Below are 23,359 nucleotides of genomic sequence, written 5' to 3'. Positions count from 1 at the left end.
ATAATAACGACGGGCACAGCCATCTTTGAAGCAGTGCTATTTTTGCATGGGAGTTAGCTAACCCCCCTCAATTAATCAGAACCTAATTAGTTCTGATTGGATCTCGTCTCCCCGAAAGGTTTTCATCTCATTTTTATTCGTTGACAGAAGTTTGAGTACGTCATGGTTTTTGTCCTCGTGCATTAGATTTTATTTAGCTATTATGTTTTTGCCTGAAAGAAATTACTGTTGATGAAACCTATGATGAAAATCAATGAAATGAACACTGTCTGGAAGTCAGCTATTTATTTTGGACTGCAGATTCTGAACTCTAAGGATTTTAGGCATTGATGTGTTGGCTCCTGAAATGACCACATTTAAATCAGAGGGCGGAGTGAGAGGTTATCACTAGGTTAGCGAGCGGCATTCATAAACTGTATTGGACGCAGCACACAAAGATTCCCCCACAGAAACTGTAAACGTGCTTATTTCAGCCTTATAGTTGGACATTTCAACGTTAGATTTTAATGGGGAATCATTCACTTCAGCCTCGAGGTTGCTTCTTGCAATAAAGTGCTGCACAAAGTGTTAAAAACTCAGCCAGCATTCGGTCTCAGAGCACTTACTCTCAGGAAGAGATTTTAACAGGTTTATTACACTTTATTTGTGTGAGATGAAATTTTATAGTAACAGCTCGAGAAGTGAAAACAGCTGGATGAGTCTGTGTTTCTTTAAGAATATTAAAAAAATATAGCTCTAAATATTAATATAATAAACCACACAAAAGATAAGATATAGCACTGATCAGAGGATCAGAAGGAAATCTTTCTTTGTGAACTAAAACACCAAACTCTCCACATTAATGCTACAACTTGGTCTGAAAGCCGCAGGTGGGATTTTTAAAGATGCATTACTCTGCGCGTGCTGAAGGTTTAGTATCAAACCAAAGGGATTTACTTCCTCATCAGCTCTTTAACTCTTGCACTGGTTGTTCCAGAGCAGAAACAGGGGGAAGCTGATCAAATCCCCTCCACACATTCATGCACCATCTAGATATTTAAAGAGGAATTTGAACTGCTTTTTGCACCTTTGTTCAGTATCTGAGGTGCACAGTTGGAGTAGAGAAGTTAGCACCCTGTTCACATTATACTCTATGCACTAATAAAAGGAGTGTTGTAAAAGAGAACAAATATCAAACCCCTCTGCAGAGAATTTCATCGGCACAGAGGAGTGACTGCAGCTGCTCTGAATGCACAATCACGCGAGCTGAGCGAGGAGTGGCGTCTTCATACCTATGCAGTCCTGATTGTCGACGTAGTGAACCTCGTTGACTCCCAGCCCCTCCCGCTGGTACAGCTCTTGCTCCTGGAATGCAACAGAGAAATTTCTAATGAGAAATCATAACGGTATTCACGGCATGCCCGTGAATACCGTTAACGAGGACGGGGACGGCTCGGAGGTTCTGCCTGGGGGGCATTCAAGCTCTCTAACAAGTGGCGCTTAGGCCAGGCTTTCTGCTATTACACTTTCATGCAAAAATGAGCATCTAAAGGTAATGGGGCTTTTCATGCTGCAGACAGATGTTTGGGCAAACGAGGAGTTTTAAAGGTAAGAAACAGACAGCCGCTGTTAGAACACAATCGAGGGAAAGTCAAACACAATCCGGTGTTTAATGTGGCCCTTCTCTGAGGTCTGCGGTTTACAGACAGAGCAGATGATTCAATTACGGCACTGATCCAAAACTCTGGATTCTGCGAGTGAACTATGATTACACAACAGTCTGACAGAGGGACCTCAGGGTCTTCAACTAAACAGCATTTCTTTTGTTGGAAACAGCTCCCGACGACAATAAACCCATTAAGGAGGCTGTGGCTTTCCAAGGTCAGCAAACGCTGTGTGTTGGCGGAGGTCTGAGCGCTCGAGTTCCTTCTCCTTTATTATAAGAAGACCTTCAAAGAGAGCGTCGTTATTTTCCCAAACAGAAGCGCAGCGTTTCACAGACTTGAACACCGTCAGTCTCCGTGCCACCTGTTGCTAATGACTGTTTGGGTGCTGATAGAGGTGGCAAATGAACATCTGAACTTGAGAGGATGTCAAGTTAAAGAAAAGAAACAACTTCTGTTCCAAGAAGAAGTTTACTAAAATCAGCATGAAACTTCCCACCTTTCAATTCTGAGCTTTGTTAGTAGCGCAGACAACACACTGGTCTGCTGTGGCGAGACGAGCCTAAAGGCCGGTCCTTCTACGAAGTGTGTTCACAAAAGTTCAGGACTTTTGGCGATGACTCAAAAATGACAAATCAACTTTAAGGCTCTCCTAACTTTCAAGGAGAGCTGTCAAATCTGTCATAGCGGCCGTGCTGATAATGGGCCAGAAAAACCATCAAAACATGGTCTTAAACGAGGACCACCAGTCCTCTTCAGCAGATCGTCTTCCCTTAAATGTCCTTCACTTCCTGTGGAGTCTAAAGAGCGCCATTTTGACATAGTGGACGAGGTCTTGAACACCATGCAGTGGAACAGGTACAAAGGGAAATAAAAGGACACAGAAAACGGTCCAGCGATGCACAAGAAGATGATCCTGAAGGGATCATCAGCCAGATTTATATCTTAGTAAGGTTTCTGACTTTTACAGATTTTTATTTCTGAAGCTTAGAAAAAGCAACAGATATACTTTTCCACCTTAAATGCGAGTCTAGCTCACATTTAAGGTGTTAACATCTCTACGCTGAGAGAACAGCGCAGGTAAAAGTCCGTCCGTCCATGTGTTCTGCCTGTGCACACTCACACAGATCCTTTGGAGTATCTGAGAAGTGCAAAAGTATCGGAGGTAAACTCCTGCTGGATGCTACATTCTTCAGAAAAGCTCCAGAGAACGCAGAGAACGGGAGTCTCTCCAGAGATCATGTGAGGATCTGATGTAAACAGTGTGAAAGGCTCAGCCATGGAGCCAGGTTGAGGGTATTTGGGCATGTGTCTGCTTAAAGTGCAAATAAAAGGTAGAACTTAGTTAAATGGATGGAAAAGTTTTCTGACATAAACAGCAATAAACCTGAAGCACACTTTCATATTAAAATAAAACCTATTATAGTAAAATTCATGTTTTGCAGAGAAATTTAAACTTTATGTTCAGACGTTTGGAAAATGAAAACTTTGCAACCTGCAATTTGAAAATGTGACATCTAGTCTCAGAAAAGAATTGGCTGCAACAAGAAAAACACTTAAAGTTTAAATGGAGAGTCCTCCACAGACGTCTGCTTTGATTTGACGGTGTTCGCTGACGGAGGTGAGATGGTGCAGGGTTTTACTTTCAAACAGCTCTCACCTCTTTCAGGATCCGCTCGTTGAAGAACTGCTGCAGCTTCTCGTTACAGTAGTTGATGCAGAATTGCTCGAAGCTGTTGTGCTCAAAGTACTCTGCAAATATATTCGTTACACAATGTGTGTCAGAGCAAAGTGGACTATTACAGGATCATTTCTGAGATGATGTGAGCTTTCAAAACTTATTTTTTGTCTCCTTAGAAAAAACAAGTTATCAAACCAACCAACAGTTTTTTTCCCCCCTTAAAACCATCAAACAGAAACATTTCTCTTAGTTTTAAAAACACGTTCTCTATAAAAACCTTGAAATTCTGATGTTTTGTTGTTATTATTGTGATACTGACCAAAGCCAGCGATGTCCAGGACGCCGATGAAGTTGGCGGAGGAGTCGAAAGGGAAGCACTGGTTGACTCTGGTCACCACGTGGTCAAACAGACGGCTGTACACGGCCTTTGCCAAAGCGTCCCGGGCGTTGTTGGCCTGCTCGACTTTGAGCGGCACTCTGGGAAAGACACAAAGATAACAGGTTTAAATAAATCAGAGATTTAAGGTTTTATTTTCACTTACAGATGGTCAAATAGGGAGAAAGTGTAAAAGTTAAACTATGTGCTCAGGCTTCCACTTTCAAAAGCAAACCCAATGCTGCAAAGCTGGCTAGTTTTCACTTTTCCAAAGTTATTCTTGTTCCACAGAAAGATCCCAGCAGGGACACTCGGACACAGCAACCTCTTCTCTCTCCCAGGTCATCATATAATGCTCAGGCAGCTATAAATGCTCAATACCCAGCGCTGCTGGCTTTAACTCCGCTTTTACTGGTTTTCTGCTCCAGGCGTGCAATTCCAGGATTTAAAAACACTGAGCTTACAGCCCAAAACAACAAATCTGCCACGTCTAGATAAAGCGTAAAGTCTGCTTACACACCTGCAGATAAATGCTGGGTTTAAATGAACCAGGCTAGCTGGACCTTCCAAGCAGGTAATTGTGTTATTGACAGCTGCAAAGAAAGAGGGATTGGGTGGGAGGCAGTGGCCATAAAACGGCGACAGAAACCATAACTGGCAGCGAGCTCTGTGGAGGTACATTGTAATTGCTTCAGACTGAGTGCAGACAAAAGGAGTGACCTGACGGCAGAGGCTGGACAAAATACACCGCATTAATCTGCTGCTGGGGCCGAGTTTGTGAGCCGGCTTTACTTCTGGACTTTACTTCAGCACGACTGCAGTGCACTCAAGGACACGCTGGGAAATAACTCCACACGAGTGGCACTCAGACGACCAAAGCTCCCAATAACGACTCCCAAAGTCCTCCTCCCTCCCTCGACGACAAATTATCTCCTCTGCACATACCTTTATAAGCCACACATGATATCAGGGGAGTTGTGATCCCTGCAGGTGGCTCGGTTGGTATTTTTCTAATATATTATGCTGCAGGACGACCTCCTGAGCCAAGGGCAGACCTAATAAAGCTGCAATTTCCAGTCTATTTGCATACATAAAAACATACAGTGAAGGGCTACACATTTAGATTTTAGGCATCATGAATTTATTCTCCAGCATGTGCATAAACATGCATCTTTGCTCATATAGATTTCTCTTACCGATTAAAGCAGTTATTTTCACCAATTGAGATCACCTTCAGCTACGTTCTCACACTTATAATTCATTAAAACTTTATTATTAATAATAACAACAATAAATTACTGCTTTAAGAGAGTGGTAGGCGCTACCGTCTATATAAACAGGAGCTGCAGCTTCTCTCTGGAGTCATTTTAAAAGTGGTGCAGCCCATTGAGAGGAGCCGTTTGCTCAGTCATTACCATCTCAGTTAGAACAAGGAGTCCTGCAGCAGATGGTCCGACCGCCCCCACAGAGAACGATCAGCTATAGACGGTTACCCAAGATGCTTCAAACCACCAACCTACCTGCTAAGTTTCTTATAATTTAATGGTACAGAAGACGTCCTTATTTTAAAGCTTTTCCCTCTTTACTGCACTTTGAGTAAAAAACAGATGTTTTTTGTTTTGAAGGCACATCTCAGGCGTCCTTTGGAGGCGTCAAATTAATAAAACAAGACAAACATTACGAACTCTGCGTTTTTTAACCTCGGTGTTGTGAAGCAGTGTATTTTAACCCAAACTGTGACCGCTTTCTTAACCCTAACCACACAGTTTACCAGGGAGTGGAAGTGAAAGTAAACACGGATCCATTCTGGGGCCTTTATTGTTTCTGTTATATCTGCTCCCTCTTCACCACATTTTGAGCACTTCTAAGGACATTTTTGTTCACCGCTATGCAGACAACATTCAGTTATATATCTCTAGCTCTTTGTTTCCAAGCTACAGGGTTTGCACAGGTCCTTAAACTCTATTAACAGTTAGTTTGCTGATAACTTTTTCCAATTTAATGAAGAGAAAACAGTCCTTGTTTGTGCCCCTTGCTATATTTACTAAAACGTCTATCGGGAAAGTGACTTAGCTTTCACTTTAGATAATCACATTAAATCTCTGGTTTGCTTTTTCTTTTTTTTTACTTATGTACTTGTGTATTTTTTACATTTATTTTTATTTTTTACTTATGTATTGCATGTATAGAAATAGGATTATTCTAATTCCTTTTTCACTTTTCTCACCATTTTCAGAACAACCTAAGCTGGCTCTGTGCTGCAGATACAAGATTTTAAAAACCCAGAAGCTCCTGTGACTGCAATCAACTCTCAAAATTAAGCATCGGAAAGATAAAAATGATATGCTTTCCATTATATGTGACAGCTTAGCCTTCACAGAGTTAACGCTTTTAACAAGTGAGGTTCAAAATTAAATGTAAATATAACCAGAGTTGCACTTCAGAATGTAACGCAAAGTGTTTTAACACTTAGCCAAAGTTACAGCCACAGAGGGGACCTTAAAATCGGACTCATCGCCTATAACCTGTCCTGGAGCTCCTCTCCTTCACCCTTGCCCTCTCTCCACTACCTCCCCATGTTAAATTCATGGCGCCGGGGCACCGCAGCCAGAGGTTCTACTACTGCAGAGAGCCCTGCTCATTTAAAAACCAAGAGGTCTAAATGTCAGGGCAGCATAATGTCAGAACACTAATCGTACAAGCAGCCTAATATGTATTCCCTGTGAGCCTCGGTGCTGAGAATGTGTTTCTTCCTCTTCTCTCTTGGTGTAATTACTGATGTCGCCTTGTGTAGAAACTGTGCGCTCTGAAGACGCCTGCTGGCCTGCAGCTGCTCCTCGGCCCCGTCCTCAAAGACACCACACGGGCAAGAAGATTGCTTTTAAATCAGACTTCTGAGCCAAAAAAGCAGCACTCACATATGAAAGAGAGGGCACTACACCACCACTCATGTAGACACATTCACACCGAGCATTCACCGGCTAAACTGGAAAACCCAGTTTTTCCTCTGTTTTACTGCCCCTCAGGCGCACTGACATACAAATCAGAACTTTTCTGACAGTCATAACCACAACTTTTATGATACCCGAAGAAAAAGACTCCTTCTTAGCATGATTTACAACACTGCACCGAATGCCCATTGCAGCAGGTGGCTAGCTTGTTTGCATTTATATACTTATGTGCAGACGGAGCTCTCACAGCTGTCGAGTACATACACGAGTGTCATTCGCATTCATCATACAGGTGCGATGGATGGAGGGAAAGATTGCATATTTTGCTTGTAAGAAATCCACTTTGGTCGAGTGGATAAACAGTTTTTCTTGTCTGAAAATAAGTTTTAATTAACAGACACAACACATGGGTAAAAACAGCCTTAGGTTAGGGCACAATTTACACAAGTACAGTTTTAAGATGTAAGACTGTAAGATTGAAGCTTTAGTTTAAGTTTGGCTTTAGCAACAACAACAAAAAAATGATATACTAGCAGAGGAAACAACCACAAAGGCCCTACGAGGTACATGATGACATCTGGGAATAGTACGAACAGAACTTTCTGTTAGAGAATGATCCACAATTTTTCTTAGAAATGACGAGGAAAGGTACTGGGAGACATTTACATGTGCAGGATCTTCTGTGAGGTCACTGAACAATCTCCAACAGCCATTAACTGTTGACCTCAGCCGGCACGAGCGCTCAGATTGGCATCTTCCATTTTCTCTTTGCCCTCCCACTCATTACCCCTCCAATCACTCGCTCTGTTTGAAATTACACTCACATTAAAGGTTCCCTGTAAAGCTTCAGGTGTCGTACGACTCTGCCCGCCTGGGTTTCAGTTCTTTCTGCCGCCCGTCGCTCTTTTACCACCGCTTATTTTATCTGATGCTCAGTCCATTGTCTGTCTCTTTCACGCCCCCCGACTCAATTGTCTCTCCACTTTTACTTTGTCACATAAAAACACTTGATTCCTCTTCATTTTAAAGTAACTGGTTTTTTTTTTCCATTTTACCTCACTCATTATTTCCACCAAATTAAAAAGAAAATGGACCCCGTAGAACTGCAGCACTCCAGAGTGACAAAATTAAGTGGTTTCTGATCTGACACAAGATTCACATTCCCACTGTGCCATCACTTCAGCAGGTTTATGCTTGGGCTATTCCGGGCTATGAAAACCAAGTTGTTAACACAATATTTACATTCAGTTATGGAGCAACATGATCTTTGATTTCAATGCCAAGATCTACCCAGTTTTTCTTCTCCGTTTTTGCTCTCTACCAACTCCTGTTGTAATTTAACTCGTTAGCTGTGAAATACTCCATTTTGCTCACAAATAATCAATTAGTCATTACTATATAAAAAACAAACAAACAATCTTTTATAGAACTGCAATGGACTGGCAACCTGTTCAGGGTCTCGTCCATTTATCCATCCATGTGCTGTTCTCCCTACAACAAGAAAAACTGAAGATGGATGACACCAACGCCATCGCCAATATCAGGCGTTGCTGTCCTAAAACATGCGTGGCGAGATTCGACAATACCGTACAAACAAAGGAAGACTACAGCTGTCCTAAAGTCTGAATGCTAGAACATCACTATCTGCCCCAGCGATCCACACTGATGTCCTGGTGAGCAGTCTGAGGTGGAAGGTGATCTTCAGCGAGAATAGTTCCCAACAACTACCAAATGCTGTTTTTTTCTGCCCATTCCCACCTTCTGATTGTGTCAGTCTGCTCTTTGGCACATGGCAGGGAGTGTTTTCAGAGGTTATTCACAGAGAAATATCGCTTTCTGTTTCACAAAATGTTCTATAACCTATGTATGTATTATTGTAGGGTCTACCGTACAATATAAAGCGCCTTGTGATTTGGTGCCGTAGAAATGAAATTGAATTCAATTCAACTGAATTATTATGCAAGCGATGAGAACAAACCAAAGCACTACAGCTTTAGTTAAACAGCAACAAACATTTCATCATGCATCAGCTGGTACCCTCACTTCTGGAAGCCACTTTGCAACCTGCCTCCACCCATGGTGGTCGTCACTGACCTGTACTCCGCTTTGTACTGTTAGCATACTTGTTATTAATCTCCGGCTCTTTTGCACAGCATGTCTTTTATCCGGTCTTCCTTCTCTCACCCCAAACGGTCGCGGCAGATGGCCCCGCCCCCTCCCTGACCCTGGTTCTGCCGGATGTTTCTTCCTGTTAAAAGGGAGTTTTTACTTCCCACTGTCGCCAAAGTGCTTGCTCGTAGGGGGTCATATGATTGTTGGGTTTTTCTCTGTATGTATTATTGTAGGGTCTACCTTACAATACAAAGCGCTTGAGGTGACTGCTGTTCTGATTTGGCGCTGTACAAATAAAACTGAATTGAATTGAAATTGAAAAGACAGAATTACTACAGGTAGAAATCTTCTCTCGACTGACATGGTTCTGACTGAACTGCTTTAGAAATGTTTTGGAGAGATGAGCCTCGACATATAAAGCTCCCACAATTATCAGGCTTCTTTATTCAAACAAACATGAGAAGACTGAGAACGGTCTGCAAAGAAAAACAACTGTTCACACAGAAAAAAGGATCTTTTCATAGTGCCAGTGTTATTCATGAAAACCCCTTTTTATCGATGGAAATTCTCAGAATCGCCAATGGTGAGGTTACTGTCACCCATTATTATAGAAGGACACGCTGCACATTAAGCATGTGAGTAAATATGAAAAATTTAAGACTATGTAATCAGTTTAAGTATTGCACTACAGAAGGGCAACGAGCAGCAACCGGATTAGAAAGGAAAAGCAGTGCATCACTGAGTTTCTGGTTAATAAAAGCAAACCAGCTCCATGAAAACCACCAGCTCACGCACCGCTGCAACAAGTTGGCCGATGATTGCGCTCTCGTGTTCATTGCCAGTGAATGTGGCTGGACGTTTCGATGGCCGTCATATGCCGATTGAGACGACACACTGCATGGTTTTATCTGCCATACATCAGCATTAAATTGATCAGAATGCTCTTTATTTATAACTGCTGCAGCAATTCCAAGCAGACCACAGACTCTCCACGAGTCTAAGCTGCCATTAAACATTCACTCCAGGGACGCAGCCACGAAACAACAGCACAAGTGCACGCAAGTCTGCTGTTACCGAGTGCCTGAGTACAAACTGTGCAACCTTGTACGCATTTGGCTGCCACAGAGGAATATAAATTACGCCTTTAACGAGACTGAAACGTCTTCTGACTTCTTCACGGCCGAAACAGAGCGAGTCTCATTCAGCCTTAAAAGCATCAAAGGTTCCCGACAGCGCTGGTGGCGCGATGAGTCAGTTTGTTGACTTGTAATTAGGCGACTCGTGTCAGAGAGCCTCTGCGAGTTCATTATGCATCCAGCGTGCCATTTGTTTGAATCGTTCTGAACTGCATCTTCATGCAATTATATTCTTTCAGCCAGAGTCATGGTGACCTGACATTGACTGTTTGACTGAGCAACGAGACGCCTTTCAGAAAGTTTCTAAGTAGTTTGTGTGTCTTTGTGTTTATGAATGTGAGATCAGCAGCAGGTGAAAAGCTGTTCAATTGCAGATGTTAAAGGACTAAAAACTCCATGACCATGTTAATCTGTTATTTCTGCAAAGAACATGGTTTGTATTTACGGAAGCAGTGAGGGCGTGGGGCGTGCAAGAAAGAAGGTGCTTTTTAAATGAATAGACGACATTATAATTCACTTTGTGATGCAATAATCAATTCCCCCTCCGATGTGAACTCTGAGTAAACTCTAAATACAACCTTGGACTGCAGAGTGTAGTGTCTGATCTGCTCTGGAGCCTCAGCACGCTCAGAGTAAGGACAAAGGTTTCCACCTGCTGCAGGTTCTGGTTAGAGTGGCGCTCCAGCTCAGAGCAGAACAAACACCAGTCCAAGATGGAGCTCAAAGTCTGTCCAAATGTGAACGACATCAACGATCAATCTCCTCCTACATCGTCTGATCTCGGCGACGATGCTAAAAGTCATTAGGCGACAGCAGTGAGAGCAAACAACCTTGTTAGGGTTTATGTAACGGACAACCTGACCTCACAACTGGCTGATTTTTGGGTCTTGCAGCAGATGGCCGTCCCTCCCTGATCCTGCAGGAGGTTTCTTCCTCTTAAAAGGGAGTTTTTCCTTCACACTCTTTTCTTTGTATTACTGGAGGTTGTTGCTGTTGCTATTCTGCATTTTATGAACAGAACTGAACTGGATTTTTGAAGGGTTTAAAACTGTTGATGTCACTTTAGTTGCTCAGCGCTGTTCAAAAGGTTGAGAACGGTGATCATGAACGAGCCTTTGAAACCAGGCGAACTCTAGTATGCCTGCAGACACGACAACTTTAACACTCTCAGTCTATTCATGCATGCCACAGTGACTCAGGATATCCCAGTATATCCAAGACCTCATCCCGGAGAAACAAATGAATGTCAACACAGTCAAATATTCTGCTCAATGTTAGGGGCACGAAGTCGATTTACACAATGTTCCTGTGTTGACTGGATTGCTGGATTGTAGGTATAGACTGGAAGACAACAGCCGGTTACTTGCTTCAGTTTGAATCCCCATCATATTTGTTTTCTCAGTAATTTGTAGTTATTGTCGATGATGTCATTACTGCACTGCACGAGACTGCTGCACTGTAATCACAGCGTGGGACTGTGAGGATTAAAGTGCTTGTAGGGGAGATGTCTTTAAAACTCTGGCTTTTCTCATCGCGCTTGAAGAGTCATCTTTACTTGGAGCAACCTCCAAGAGCCTCAGAAACGAAGCAGGAGGTGCTGATGCGCACTGATAGTATACACAGCACACATGAGGCTCTGCAGTGCATCGTCTACATGTGGGAAACATGTCAGCGGAAGGAAAAAAGAAAAAGCACTAATGTGGTTCCCTCAGGGTCATGTCTGTGCTGCTGCTGTCCTTTAGCTTAACTCAGAAATAAGAAAGAATTGAGCGCTTCTTTGCTCGGAAGCTGTCCGCTCTGATGATCTGATGTTGTTTATTGTGCTCCAACTTTAACCTCCTAAGACCCGAACTCTTTCACGGCAGCATTTTTAATTTCTCTTCTTTCTTTTTTTTTGCCTGTCCCATTTGGCTCTTTTGCCATCAGAATTATTGTCTAAAGGCAAAGAAAGATGCCCAACAGATTTACTTTACCAAATGCACCATCCCAGCCTTGCTGTAATGGTCCATTTGATTCACCTTTTATTGTTTATTTTATTTTATTTTCACTTGTTAAATACGGGACAGACTTGACTGGGGAAAAGAAAGGGGAGAAAGAAAGAGGGAAAGAAAAACAGCGGGGAAGAGGGACGGGGAAAAAGGGCAAAAAACAAAAACCAACAAAATAAGCAGACAAAAAATACATATATCAATCACCTGGATCACCTGTTGAGAAAGAAAAAAGAAAACAAGCAGAAGAAAAAAAAGAGCAACATAATAAACAACATCACAATGATATATGGGAATATGACAGTAAATACTAAATATTAAACATTATTGTGCAGCACGTAAGATTGACAGCGCACAGTGTGCTTTGAGGTAGGAGCCAAAAAGGGTGTAGTTTGTGTGTGTGATCACCTGTGTGTACACCTGTGAGCATGAGCGCGCTTGTTTTTAAAAGGTTCCTTCATGTAATGATCTGCTAGAGGGTGTGGGGAGCCACAGTCCCGTCCTCCAGGGCATGAAGCAGGTATGGAGGAGATCAAAACTCCAGACATCCAGAGGCTCCCAGATCACAAGAGACAAAGGAAGACCAACAGAGGGGCAGCCGCGCCACTGTCCCAGAAAGAGCTGAGGAGAGCCCCAGATGAGGGATCACTCAGCAGCCGCGGAGCAGAAGCCAGGGGGGGGTTGCAGTGACGTGCCCGTGAGCTCCGCCGGCAGCCAGCTGTGCCAGAGTGACCGAGCCCCAGGCCGAGAGGCCGAGGGCACCCCACCCCCGAAGTGGCCCGAGCGAGCCCCAGGCTCCAGGCCCCGACAAGCAGCCACCAAGGAGTGAGCCGGTGTGTACCTGGACGCCCATCCCCGGACACAAAGAACCACCAACGCACCGATGTCTGAGGGCGTCTGCCACTGGCAGGGGAAGTGGTGGGGGGAGATAGGCCTCCAAACCTTGGAGGGCCTGAGATGTCCCCAGAGAGGTGGCGTCTGATACCCGACCTGACATACAGACACAGACAAACAAGCACACACAGATACAAACATCCATTCCCACCCTCATGCTCTCATATGCAATTACTCCACACTCACCCAACGTGGAGACACTGTACACACAATCACACTCCCCAAGCGTACTCTAAGCCCCAGGTCTAGGTACCCTTGCCCCTGGAGGGGGAAACTGCTCCCAGACCCAGGTAGTGTTACCCTTTTCCCTGCGGTGGAGAGAAGCAGACTGCCCCGACTTGGCAGCAGCAGGGAGGCCCCACATTCCAGACCCCAATCGGACGGCCAACTCCTCCTCCCAGCCCCCCGCTCCAACAGGCAGCAGAGAACGGGGGTGTGTGAAGATTCCAAACCTCCCTCCGCCCGCTCATATGTAGTGTCGATGCATGTGTGTTCTAAGGTGCATTTAAAACCCAGGAGGGCATGCAGCTACCTGCGAGAGAGAGCAGCAGGTAAGCGTATAGCCCCTCCTGATAGCCCTCAATGTCTACATGTATTTAAAATTGAGAGGTGGGCAACGACGCCAGGGTGAGGTGTACACCCTGATGGTCTTTTGGATTCCGTGTAGCATGCCCACCCCCAAGATCCTATATGTATGTGTTATGAGAGTGTGAGTAATGTGAATGTCTAAGCTGTGGGATAAAATTGAGGCACCGGCAGCCAGAAGGGGACAGAGGGGGGGATGCCTCCCCTGCACCCTGGTGACACACCTTTACCCCAAGGCCCTGCATGTGTGGGTGATTGTGGTGGAGCGGGAAGAGGGAGGCAGCTGGAGATGGGGAGGGAAGGAAGGGAGGGGCAAGTGACCCCTCCCTGGGGCCAGCTCCCCCGCTGACCCCAGTAGGCACCACCATACTCTGCAACCCGCCAGGGAAAGGGGGCCCAGGCCCATCTGGACTGGGGCCCAGTTCAGCAGCGCCGCCCGGCCCCACAGAGCCCGGGACAGCCCACCCAACCCCACCACAGAGAAAACTGCACCCACCCCATCATCCACTCATCTTCCAGACTACACAAGACAATAGACGCCCAGGCTGAGATCTTCCTCCACCTCTCCTATATCTCCCCCTCCTGCAGAGAGAGTTCCTGAAGAGAGGAAAGCTCCTGCAAGATGTAACAGTCTCCCCCACCAGTTGAAGAGCCCCCCAGGTGGCTCGATGCACTGGCGGCACCCTGCGCCAGGGCTGGGCCCCCAGACACCCACCCGCCCACAACCCCGGCAACACACCAACCAGGACCCAAGCCCCCAAGGCCCAGCCAGGGCCCTAGCCCAGAGACGGAGCACCCCCCAGAACCCCACGCCCGTCCCAGACCCACCCAGGGGCAGCCAGGCTACCAGGTCAGTAACCCACGTCCGTCAGCACAGACCCTCACCTAGCCCCGCTGCACACAGCCACGAGGAAACCGTCACCTAAGACCAACAGAGCCCTTAATAGGCCATGACCGCAACCCCGGGTTGAGCCCTCCAAGGAAGATGCTCCTGGGGAACCCCCCGACGCCCCAAGCCCACCCCTACCCCATTTTTAATTTCTCTTTGCTATTTGGGCTGATTGTTTTTACATTCATCGGGTCCCAAAGAATTACCAGATTTTTTTTTTTCTCTGAGAAAAATTAGATCTACATATGAGGACATTCGTTTTAAATTTCAATAGAACAGTGGCAGTATAATGTCCTCGTAAGTGGATATCAGGCCCTTTGAGCAAAATTTAGTATTTTGTTTAAGACAACCTACAACGTCATGTCCACATATGCGGACGCCAGGTCCTGGGAGGTTAAACCAGTTAAACCCCCCGCGGAGGGTTCACGTCACCGCGGTGTGTGCTGCTCTGCATCGCCTCGATCCTCCACTTTGCAGAGATGAACACCTGGACACCATCGCAGGTCCATGAACTCTGTTTAAGGCGCAGCAGCCGAAGCCGAAGCATCAAAGAATCAGAGTTTAAACTCTGGCAGAACTCGGCTATATCTGGTTATCTTTGTCACTTTGCTAAAAAGCCATAGAAACATGACTGTAAAACAACTTAATTTACTGTGAGATCTCAGCTTTTGTCCATAACACTGAAAAAGGGTCAATTATGCACTTGCTGAAATAACAGTTTTTAAAATTAAAAGCTGAAGTTAGAAGCATTTTTCAGGAAATATTCGAGTAAATGTGAGCAGGAAAGTGCACTTACTTGTTTTCAGCCTGAGCTGGAATATGTGAAAAATGTCTACAGTGCAGAAATCGAGTATTATGGTGAACATGAAAGGCTCATTTTCAGTCTGCAGAAATAAAATTAGTGAAATCCAAATGATTGACCGGGCTGTTAGTTCCATTATCTTAATGATTGTTTTCTTTCTTTAACTTGTTTTGAGGAGTGCGTCTGCATGAACATGATGAAAAGTTGAAGAAATCAGGTCACATAGGAAGCAGCAGCACACACACACACACACACACACACACACGCGCGCATGTAAACTCACCGAAATGTCTCTCCTGAAATTAGACAAAAAAAAAAAAAAAACCAAAAGAGAAATATTTGATTTTAATTCAGTCTCTCTGAATCCCATGTGCCTCGCACGCCTCTCCTCTCTTTATTCCCCCACTCTTTCGGACGGTCTCTCGCCCTCACACACGCCGCCGTCTGCACTTCCTTCTTCATGAACCACACGCACAAATAGCCGGCTGACGCGATGCATTCAGCTGGCGGCGGTCCAGCCGGCTGCCTCGCCGGAGTTCACCCGCTTTATCCGCTTTTTGCCAACAGCAAAAATTACAGCAATAACGTGTGAAATTTTCATATAAATGAGCAACAGTACGGAGCCGACCGTGCCACCGCAACGCTGCGACACCATTTTCACAACGCCCTCAGAGCTCTGAATAGTTACAGCCACTATGTGGGAGAAACTCACAAAATTAAAGTCTGCGTTTGAGACTTTTTGTTTGTTTGGATTTTTTTTTTAAAGGATGTAAATAAACAGCGACAGGTAAAGCTATCAATCTGTGCAGAACTCGCTCTCCCCCTGGCCTCCTACTCTTCCTCCTCCTCCAAACAATATCTCCTAATAAGGTGTCAAAAAACCAGCAACACTGTGAATTTCACCACTGAACTCTGATTGGGTCAAAGGCATCTGTTTCTGCTCGCTGAGAGACAGAAAGCAAGAGAATGACACACACGAGGATGAAAGTCACCCGCTGCCTTTAAGGGTCTCCACGGCCAATCATCTGCCTCCATGTCCTCCCAGCATCCTCCTCTGTCACACTAATGCTCTGCATGTCCTCCCTCACTATAACCATGGATCTTCTATGAGGTTTTCCCCTTTTCCTCCTGCCTGGCAGCTCCATCTTTATCATCCTTAGTCTGATATGTCCACTCTCCCTCCTCTGCACATGCTCAGACCATCTCAGCCTTGCCTCCATCCTGCTCACTGCCAATTAAAATCTTAACATCGACCTCATTTCTGTTTTTCAGAGCCACCGTCGCCATTATACATCACGTGTCGCCATTCTTACTACGTCAAAAAACCCTCCCTTTGCTTTCATCGTCAGTAGATTTCCGCAGTCGCCTGCAGTTTACAACTAGTCTGCAAACACAGTCGAGCAGCAGAAACACAAACCACTCAAAGAAAAACAATAGTAAGAGGAGCATTAGTTAGTGGTAAATTATTAGATTAAATTCATTAAAAACGTGGCCAACATCTAAGTTACTGAAGTCTGTTTAAAATAAGGAGCAACCTCTGCGGCTGAAAATGAAACGTGTACGGAAGCGCCAAAAGCTGCAGTTCCTCTAATGTCCACTTGAGGCGTTGTTACAGTGACATCACCCGCTGGTTGCTGGAGTCTTGTTTCGGAGCCGCGAGTTGAGCGCTTACAGCAGGTGTGATGAGGCGGGACTTTGTCTAATAACTTGTGGTTGACACTTGGCAGCCAATTACTGTGGGTTTTATAATTTCCCAAATAACCCTCAGATAATGTTGAATGACCGAGATTTTATTTTTATTCATTATGACCCAAAATAATGAGTCCGTAAATGGAGACTTGCAGAGGACTGAAAGTCTTAGTGCATCTACAGCCGTCGACATCTGGTGGCCGGTTTCTGACCTGGAAGCTACATCCAACCTTTTCACTCTTTTTTTTTTTTTTTTTAAATAAACAGATAAAATAATCTTTTTTCCCCATATTGTGATCACTACATGCTGATCATGCCACAGGTCACATGACGTTTTATTTATTTATCAGCAATATGTTTTTTAAATCAGCAGTTGTATCTGTGCTCCTTTGAAACACTTAAATGAATCATCGGGCGCGCAGGGTATTAACACCTCTTATATTACTAATGTTGCGTCTGATAAATTAAGACTTCATTTCCTTCTAAACTAATTGTATAATTGTGCAGCTTTCCAGCAAATCTCCTCGTCCCTGAAGGGGAGGAACATGCTGGAAAGCGTTTTCTCCATCCCCTCCGACCATCTGCCTCCATCGGTGCGTCAGCCGCCTCCTCGTGCAAAGAGGATCTTTTGCTTTCTCAGTCACAGGGTTTTTCTTTCTGGCTTTAACAGAGAGAATAAACATGTTGGACGGGATTTTTCCCATCAGCTTTTCATTCCTTCCACCATCTGCCACAAGACTGCAGCCATGCAGTCCACACACACACACACACACACACACACACACACACACACACACACACACACACACACACACACACACACTTTTCAAACTAATGGTTTTGTATTATGGTGCTGTGTGCACTCATTTATATTCATCGGTTCTCTCTCGCTCTCTTCCACGTCACCTGACCTTATTAGGGATCATAATTTTTGGACCCGACCCGGTCATTAAAGTATTTAGGATTCAGTCCTGCCGATGGCAGTTCTCTTTACTGTAACCTGAGAGTTTTGAAGGCGCCAGTCAGAAAACCGTAAACCTACCCCAGCTCTCAGTCCAGGCATTTGCCCAGAGGTCCACACAAGATACCCCAAAAAAATGAATAAGCAAAATGTACAAGAGTCCAAAATATCAACAGACTGCACTTCTCCCTCTAATTCCCCCAGACTCAGTCGCTCACACAAGACAACAGTCCCCAGTGTGACAGCACTGCAGTGTCAACTTCAGCCAGTTTTGGTTCTTCTAATTTACTCTGAACTGTTGCTAGGAAAAGCTCTTTGGAAGGGAAACTCTAAACATTTCCAAAGCAGACGGGGTGGACGAACAGGACGAACAGCTGGACTGATGGACTCTGGGTTTCTACATCAGACGATCATCAGGAGCCAGCAGAAGGTAATAAATGAAGGACCCTCCTGGTGTGTGTTTGTGATTTGGGACATGTGCGTTGCAAACACCTCCTCTGCCTGTCTGATTATTTGGCTACAGGTTATGAGCCAGTTAAAAATCTTCAAATGACTGCCGAGAGAAGCGTGCAGGAAAAGCTGATGTCCATTAGTCCAAATCCGTCCACTCCTCCGTCGCTCCTGAGATCCATTCAGGGACCACAAACAGTTGAACAGGCGCTCAGCACTGACACCACATAGAGATAGACAGACGTCAGTAATGACAGGCTTTATTGGAATCCGCAACAAATTCTGCTGTTTCTCTGTTCTTAATAAAGAAGACATTTCTTCTTTTGCCTTAATAGTGATGAAACAACAGAAATGTTGACCCTGCGATGACCTGTATCCAGTGACACTCACGCCAGTTAATGGGCTTCAAATTAATTTCCATCCTAACATTACTGAGAGGAGAGACTTGATCTGAAATTCAGTGAAATAACAGTGATGCGAGGCAGGCAGGTTCCAAGACGAACAGATGCAGAACATCTCATCTGGTACCAGAACTTGAAGAATAGCAGAAGATTACGGGCATTGTACGGCGGGTCGATAACTGACAGGCAGATAGAGGCAGGAAGTGGCATTTAATGCACCTACACTTACTCCTCTCTCCGCACATGAAAGACGGGAAACAAACATTGGCGTGGGAGGTTTGGAGCCAAGGCGAGCGGCTCGGCGTTCAGATGGCACACTCGGGCCGAACTGCCAACAAAACAATCAGAGGCCTCAGAGAGCGAGCGAGCTCAGGCTAAATGCAGTAAGCAGCGGGCCTCTCACCGTCTGCTGCGTCACTGAACACTTTATACTGACGCCGATGCTTTCGTCTACAAAAGCAAAGGCATTTTCATTCCTGCTGCACATCAGCAACTTAAAGAGAAACTCTGTGTATGCAACATGCACAATGAAGAGCATAAATGAGAGAGGCTGGGAGCTAACGTCTCCACTGACCTCCTCGGACGGTCGCTTAAACAACTCTCGAGGTAAACGTGCTAGGCGGTTTCTGTTATGAGTGTCGTATTATTTTCTCATCACCGCCGGCCGGTGCACGGCTGTGTCCCTGCCCTCCCATCTCCTCTTCTTCATCACTCTGAGGATTACGTTATTAGCTGCCTTGAACTCCTTCATGGTGGAGCAGCACTGGGTGATGGGGGAGGTTTGTTTAGGTGCATTCGCTCCTCTCTGAGCCTGAGGGAGAATCTAATGCATGAAGCTGTCTCCCGGCGGCGAGCGCCGAGCCATAAAAATGGCATAACACTCATCTGAACTCCTCCTCCTCCTGAACGCTTCATGGCTTCGCATTTATCTCGTTAAGCCGCAGCCAGCTGGTAAAGCTGTGAAAGGTCCGGGCCATCTCTCCGAGTGAAGATGCGTCAACGCCACTCAAGTCTTCATCCGTCACCGAGTCACGCTGGTGTCAACCTGGACTCCAGTTAATCCCGTCAGAAAGTCACTGCTGCAACTTTCACACATCAATCTTCAAACAAACACCAAACCAAAGTACACACTCCAAAATAAAGTTTTTAGGACAGTGAGAGCTACGAATAGTTAGTTAGCATTAGGATTTACCATAAATATGAACTCTGCAAAGACAATAAAACCGAAAATAAATGTCTGTAAGTTATTTTAAAGTTTTTCACTTATTTGAACTTTAAACTCTTAATAACAAATTTACAATATTAGACAACCGATGGTTTTTGGTGTAGTGTTTAAACTTAAACCTTTTGAGTTACCTTCAGGACTGTTATATCATAGTGGCAAAGCATTCATTAACTGGCCGAGGTAAACAGGTAACACTTAACCCTGCATTTTTTTAATGATCACCAGGGGGCGACACCAGTAGCTGCAAAAAGACTTTGGTCCTATAAAAGTCCATGGGAATAATGCTCGCTTCGCTGACCTCAGTTCTCAGATGAGTTTATGGCAACTTGTGTTTGACAAGTCGTTAGCCAATGAGCTAATGGTTTTACAGTCAGATCCACCTCTAAGTCGTCACATCTGGTTTCAAAACACAACGAAGCTCACCTATATAACGGGATGAGAGCGAGTTAGTAGCCCATTAGGGGCTCAAAGTAAAGCCACTGCTACTGAATCATGAACTGCGAAATGAGCTCGTCCAACTGGACCTCCAAAGCATCCATGTGTGACTATTTCCAGTGCTCATCTTTGTGTCCCTGAACATGACTTTTCACACATATGAAAATTAATATTTTCCACTTTTAAAGAACTGCAACGAAGAACAGAAGAAAGGATGGGCGGAGTGAAGAACCTGAACCTGTACGAGCCGTGTCTGCTGTTTGGAGGCTTCTTTGTTACAAAACGTGAGATTTATTTTGCCTTTTTCCATGTTGTTTACTCAGTTTAGCTGGTCTTCAGTGAAGCAGGTAAAATGAAGAGGATTTATTCAGAGCCTCCTACACCTCCTCTCAAAAAGTTGGATATTTAGTGCTACCTTTGTCCCAGTTCAGCCCATTTTATTGGGTTGATTTTGTGTTTCTACGTGTTTTATGACAGCATAAAAATAAATAAATAAATAATTTTAGAGAAATATTAATATATATATTAATATATATATATATAAATATATATATATATATAAAAAGGTACTCCTGAGAGTTGGACAGGGCAAAATAAATGAGTAAATACATACATGGACTAAAAAAAATGCACAAACACCAGAATCTTTTAAAATATTCAGTGGCAGTGGTTTTTAGTCCTCACTAACTAAAGTCCCTTCTGTTTACATTTGGACCTTTCAGCATTTCCAGTTTGGCTTTTTATGCACAAATTTTAAAAAAGTGCATAAATTGAGCTGGAAGAAAACACCTTCCCCTGCCTGTAGGTGATGCACGCTACACTGAAACTGCTGCAGCAGGTAAATTACCAGCAATTTAAAACACATTAAGCACAGAGAACAGAATCCAGAAACAAACAGGACATTATGTAAAGAACGTTAAATATGTCTGTGAACAAAACCAAAGCCTGGAAAATTAAAGTTGCACGCCATCCTTCTCTCTCTCTCTCTCTCACACACACACACACACACACACACACACGCACAGTGTTTTCCTCCAGCAGAAGGGGAGCGCCATATGTGCTCCGACAAGCCAATTGTCACATTTAACTTAAATTAGGCTTCCCACAGTTTAGCATGTGGATGTAGGAGACGGATAGAATTTCAATGCGCACATTTATATAAAGGTCTGAGGCAAACACACTGGCCTGAGCAGTAAAGAGGTCTAGAAGCCCTGTTTGCATGATGTTTACAGGACTCTGTCGCCTTTGTTGGACCCCTTGCTGATGGTGTCTGTTTGTCGTGTGCTGGTATTTCACACCTTTAAAAGGTAAAATTGTACCTGCTGCTTTAAGGAAGCTTTCTTCTTGTTGGCCGCTGCTGTTTGAACAGCTTCTATGACACCACAGAGAGCCCAGAGAGGAAAAAACTACACAAAACTGGCTGTTTCGAGAACTTCCACGTCTACTATGAGCATCCAGCACAGAAAACCATCAGTGGACATTTGGTCCAGAAGCAGGTTGGTAAAAAGTCGGACACATAGGCAGTCAACATCTTATATAACCTTAGATTCACATAATTGAAGCAGCCAGCCAAAGACAAACTGTTTACCTCCACCCTGAGCGTCTGCCTTTATTCCTCTCGCCTTTCTTTCTAAATAAGAGCCATTAATAATATTAACGGATGATGTTTTCTATCAGCATAATCTGTGATCCCTTTCAGGCTGTGGTAAACCGTAAAGGTCACCCTGATTTAAAGTGCCTAAGACCAGGAACTCCCTCACTCTGAGCACACTGGTGCATGCTGCTCCCTCTTGGTGTTACAAGTTTCTGCATCACATTGTTGACGGGTTAAAGTGTGAAGTTTAAGATAAATCAGAGAGCGTGCATGTAAAGCAAGTAGTTTGAAATAATGAGGATTGTTTTATTCCCATTTGGGATTACGTGTTTATGCCCAGGAATAAAAATCCAAATTAAAGTGTCGTAATATTTAAATCCATCTGGATTTTAAGGAAACTAGATGGAAGCACATGAGGATGGGGTTTTTCCAACACCCCTGTTTCTTTCCAGTATTTTTAAGCTTCCTTCATAATGACAGCTGAAATTTTCCGGGCTGAAAAACACGTTCCAGAAGCTGTAAGCAGAAGAGTTTTACAGCCACCCCAAGTGTCACAACATGAATAAATAATAAAACAGTTAAAGTCACTTTCAATTAAATTCAGCTTTTATCTTTTTACGCCTGGCTCATAAAAACTGGACTTGCCAACACGACGCTCTCTGCATCGGGTTCAAATCCAGCAACCTTCAGATGTTCGGCTTCCAAGTACTGCTTTAGCTTTCTTGGCACCACTCAACCCTTCTGTGCAGCAAAGAGCAAAATGTTCCCGTCATACTGTGACTATCTAAAGAATTAGAGACCAGTGAGGGCACTGGGGTGGACTGAGACTTGGTACCGTATTTCAGCATTTCATGCCCTTGTGTCATCATCTAAAGCAGGGGTAGGGGAACTCTAGGCCTCAAGGGCCGGTGTCCTGCAGGTTTTAGATATCAGCCTGGGTCAAAACACACGAATCAAATCAAAGAATCTAATCAAATCAGAATCAAAAGTTCATTACTAGCCAGGTTTTCTACTGGACAGATCCCATTTCCAGGGACACCGATGGGTTGAAACTATGTGACCATGTGGTTGTTGGTCCCCGATTAGCTGATATGGATTCTGGGCGTACGTGCTTGGTTGTTTTGTATTTTTCTTGTGTTTCTGAAGGAAAATATGAAAAATACGATGGAACGACCTTCCTGAAACATTCAGCCACCACTCTGACCTTTTCAAATCAACCTCATTTGAGCATCCCGGCGCTTCAATCAGAGTCCAGATGGCCCTCCACTTTATTCATAATAAGTTTTGGCAAAAACACTCAGATTCAATCGGGTGTTTATCAGGACAACGAGATGAGGCGGAGAGTCGGCCGGGTCTTTGCGAGGCGTTACGCGGATCCTCGGAGCCTCGTTTCACTTCACCGTATATTCTAATGTCAGCTGCAGCGAAGCGTTCGCTTGTCTCTGGGCGACGATTACAAGACAAGCAATACATCAGCCATCTGCGCCGACGACACTGTGGGAGTCAGCGTACTCGTGCCTGTGTGCATCCCCGTGGACCGGACCTGC

The 23,359-nt window shown here is 44.5% G+C and overlaps 1 protein-coding gene across 5 annotated transcripts in view; it reads right to left on the bottom strand.

The window, feature by feature from the left end:
* LOC134642647 (unconventional myosin-VI) overlaps positions 1-23,359 on the bottom strand; it is a 147,583-nt gene that overhangs the window by 70,816 nt on the left and 53,408 nt on the right. For all 5 annotated transcript variants that reach the window (XM_063494532.1, XM_063494534.1, XM_063494535.1 and 2 more), the window contains exons 13-15: positions 3,644-3,801; positions 3,304-3,395; positions 1,272-1,344 (exon numbers count right to left, since the gene is read on the bottom strand). In XM_063494532.1, coding sequence (XP_063350602.1) covers positions 1,272-1,344; positions 3,304-3,395; positions 3,644-3,801 — 323 coding nt within the window. The remainder of the gene's footprint in view (positions 1-1,271; positions 1,345-3,303; positions 3,396-3,643; positions 3,802-23,359) is intronic.

Source organism: Pelmatolapia mariae, linkage group LG15 (assembly GCF_036321145.2).
Source record: "Pelmatolapia mariae isolate MD_Pm_ZW linkage group LG15, Pm_UMD_F_2, whole genome shotgun sequence".
Lineage (NCBI taxonomy): Eukaryota > Metazoa > Chordata > Actinopteri > Cichliformes > Cichlidae > Pelmatolapia > Pelmatolapia mariae.
The sequence above is the reverse complement of the archived record's forward strand: the minus strand, read 5'-3'. Positions and strand labels throughout refer to the sequence as shown.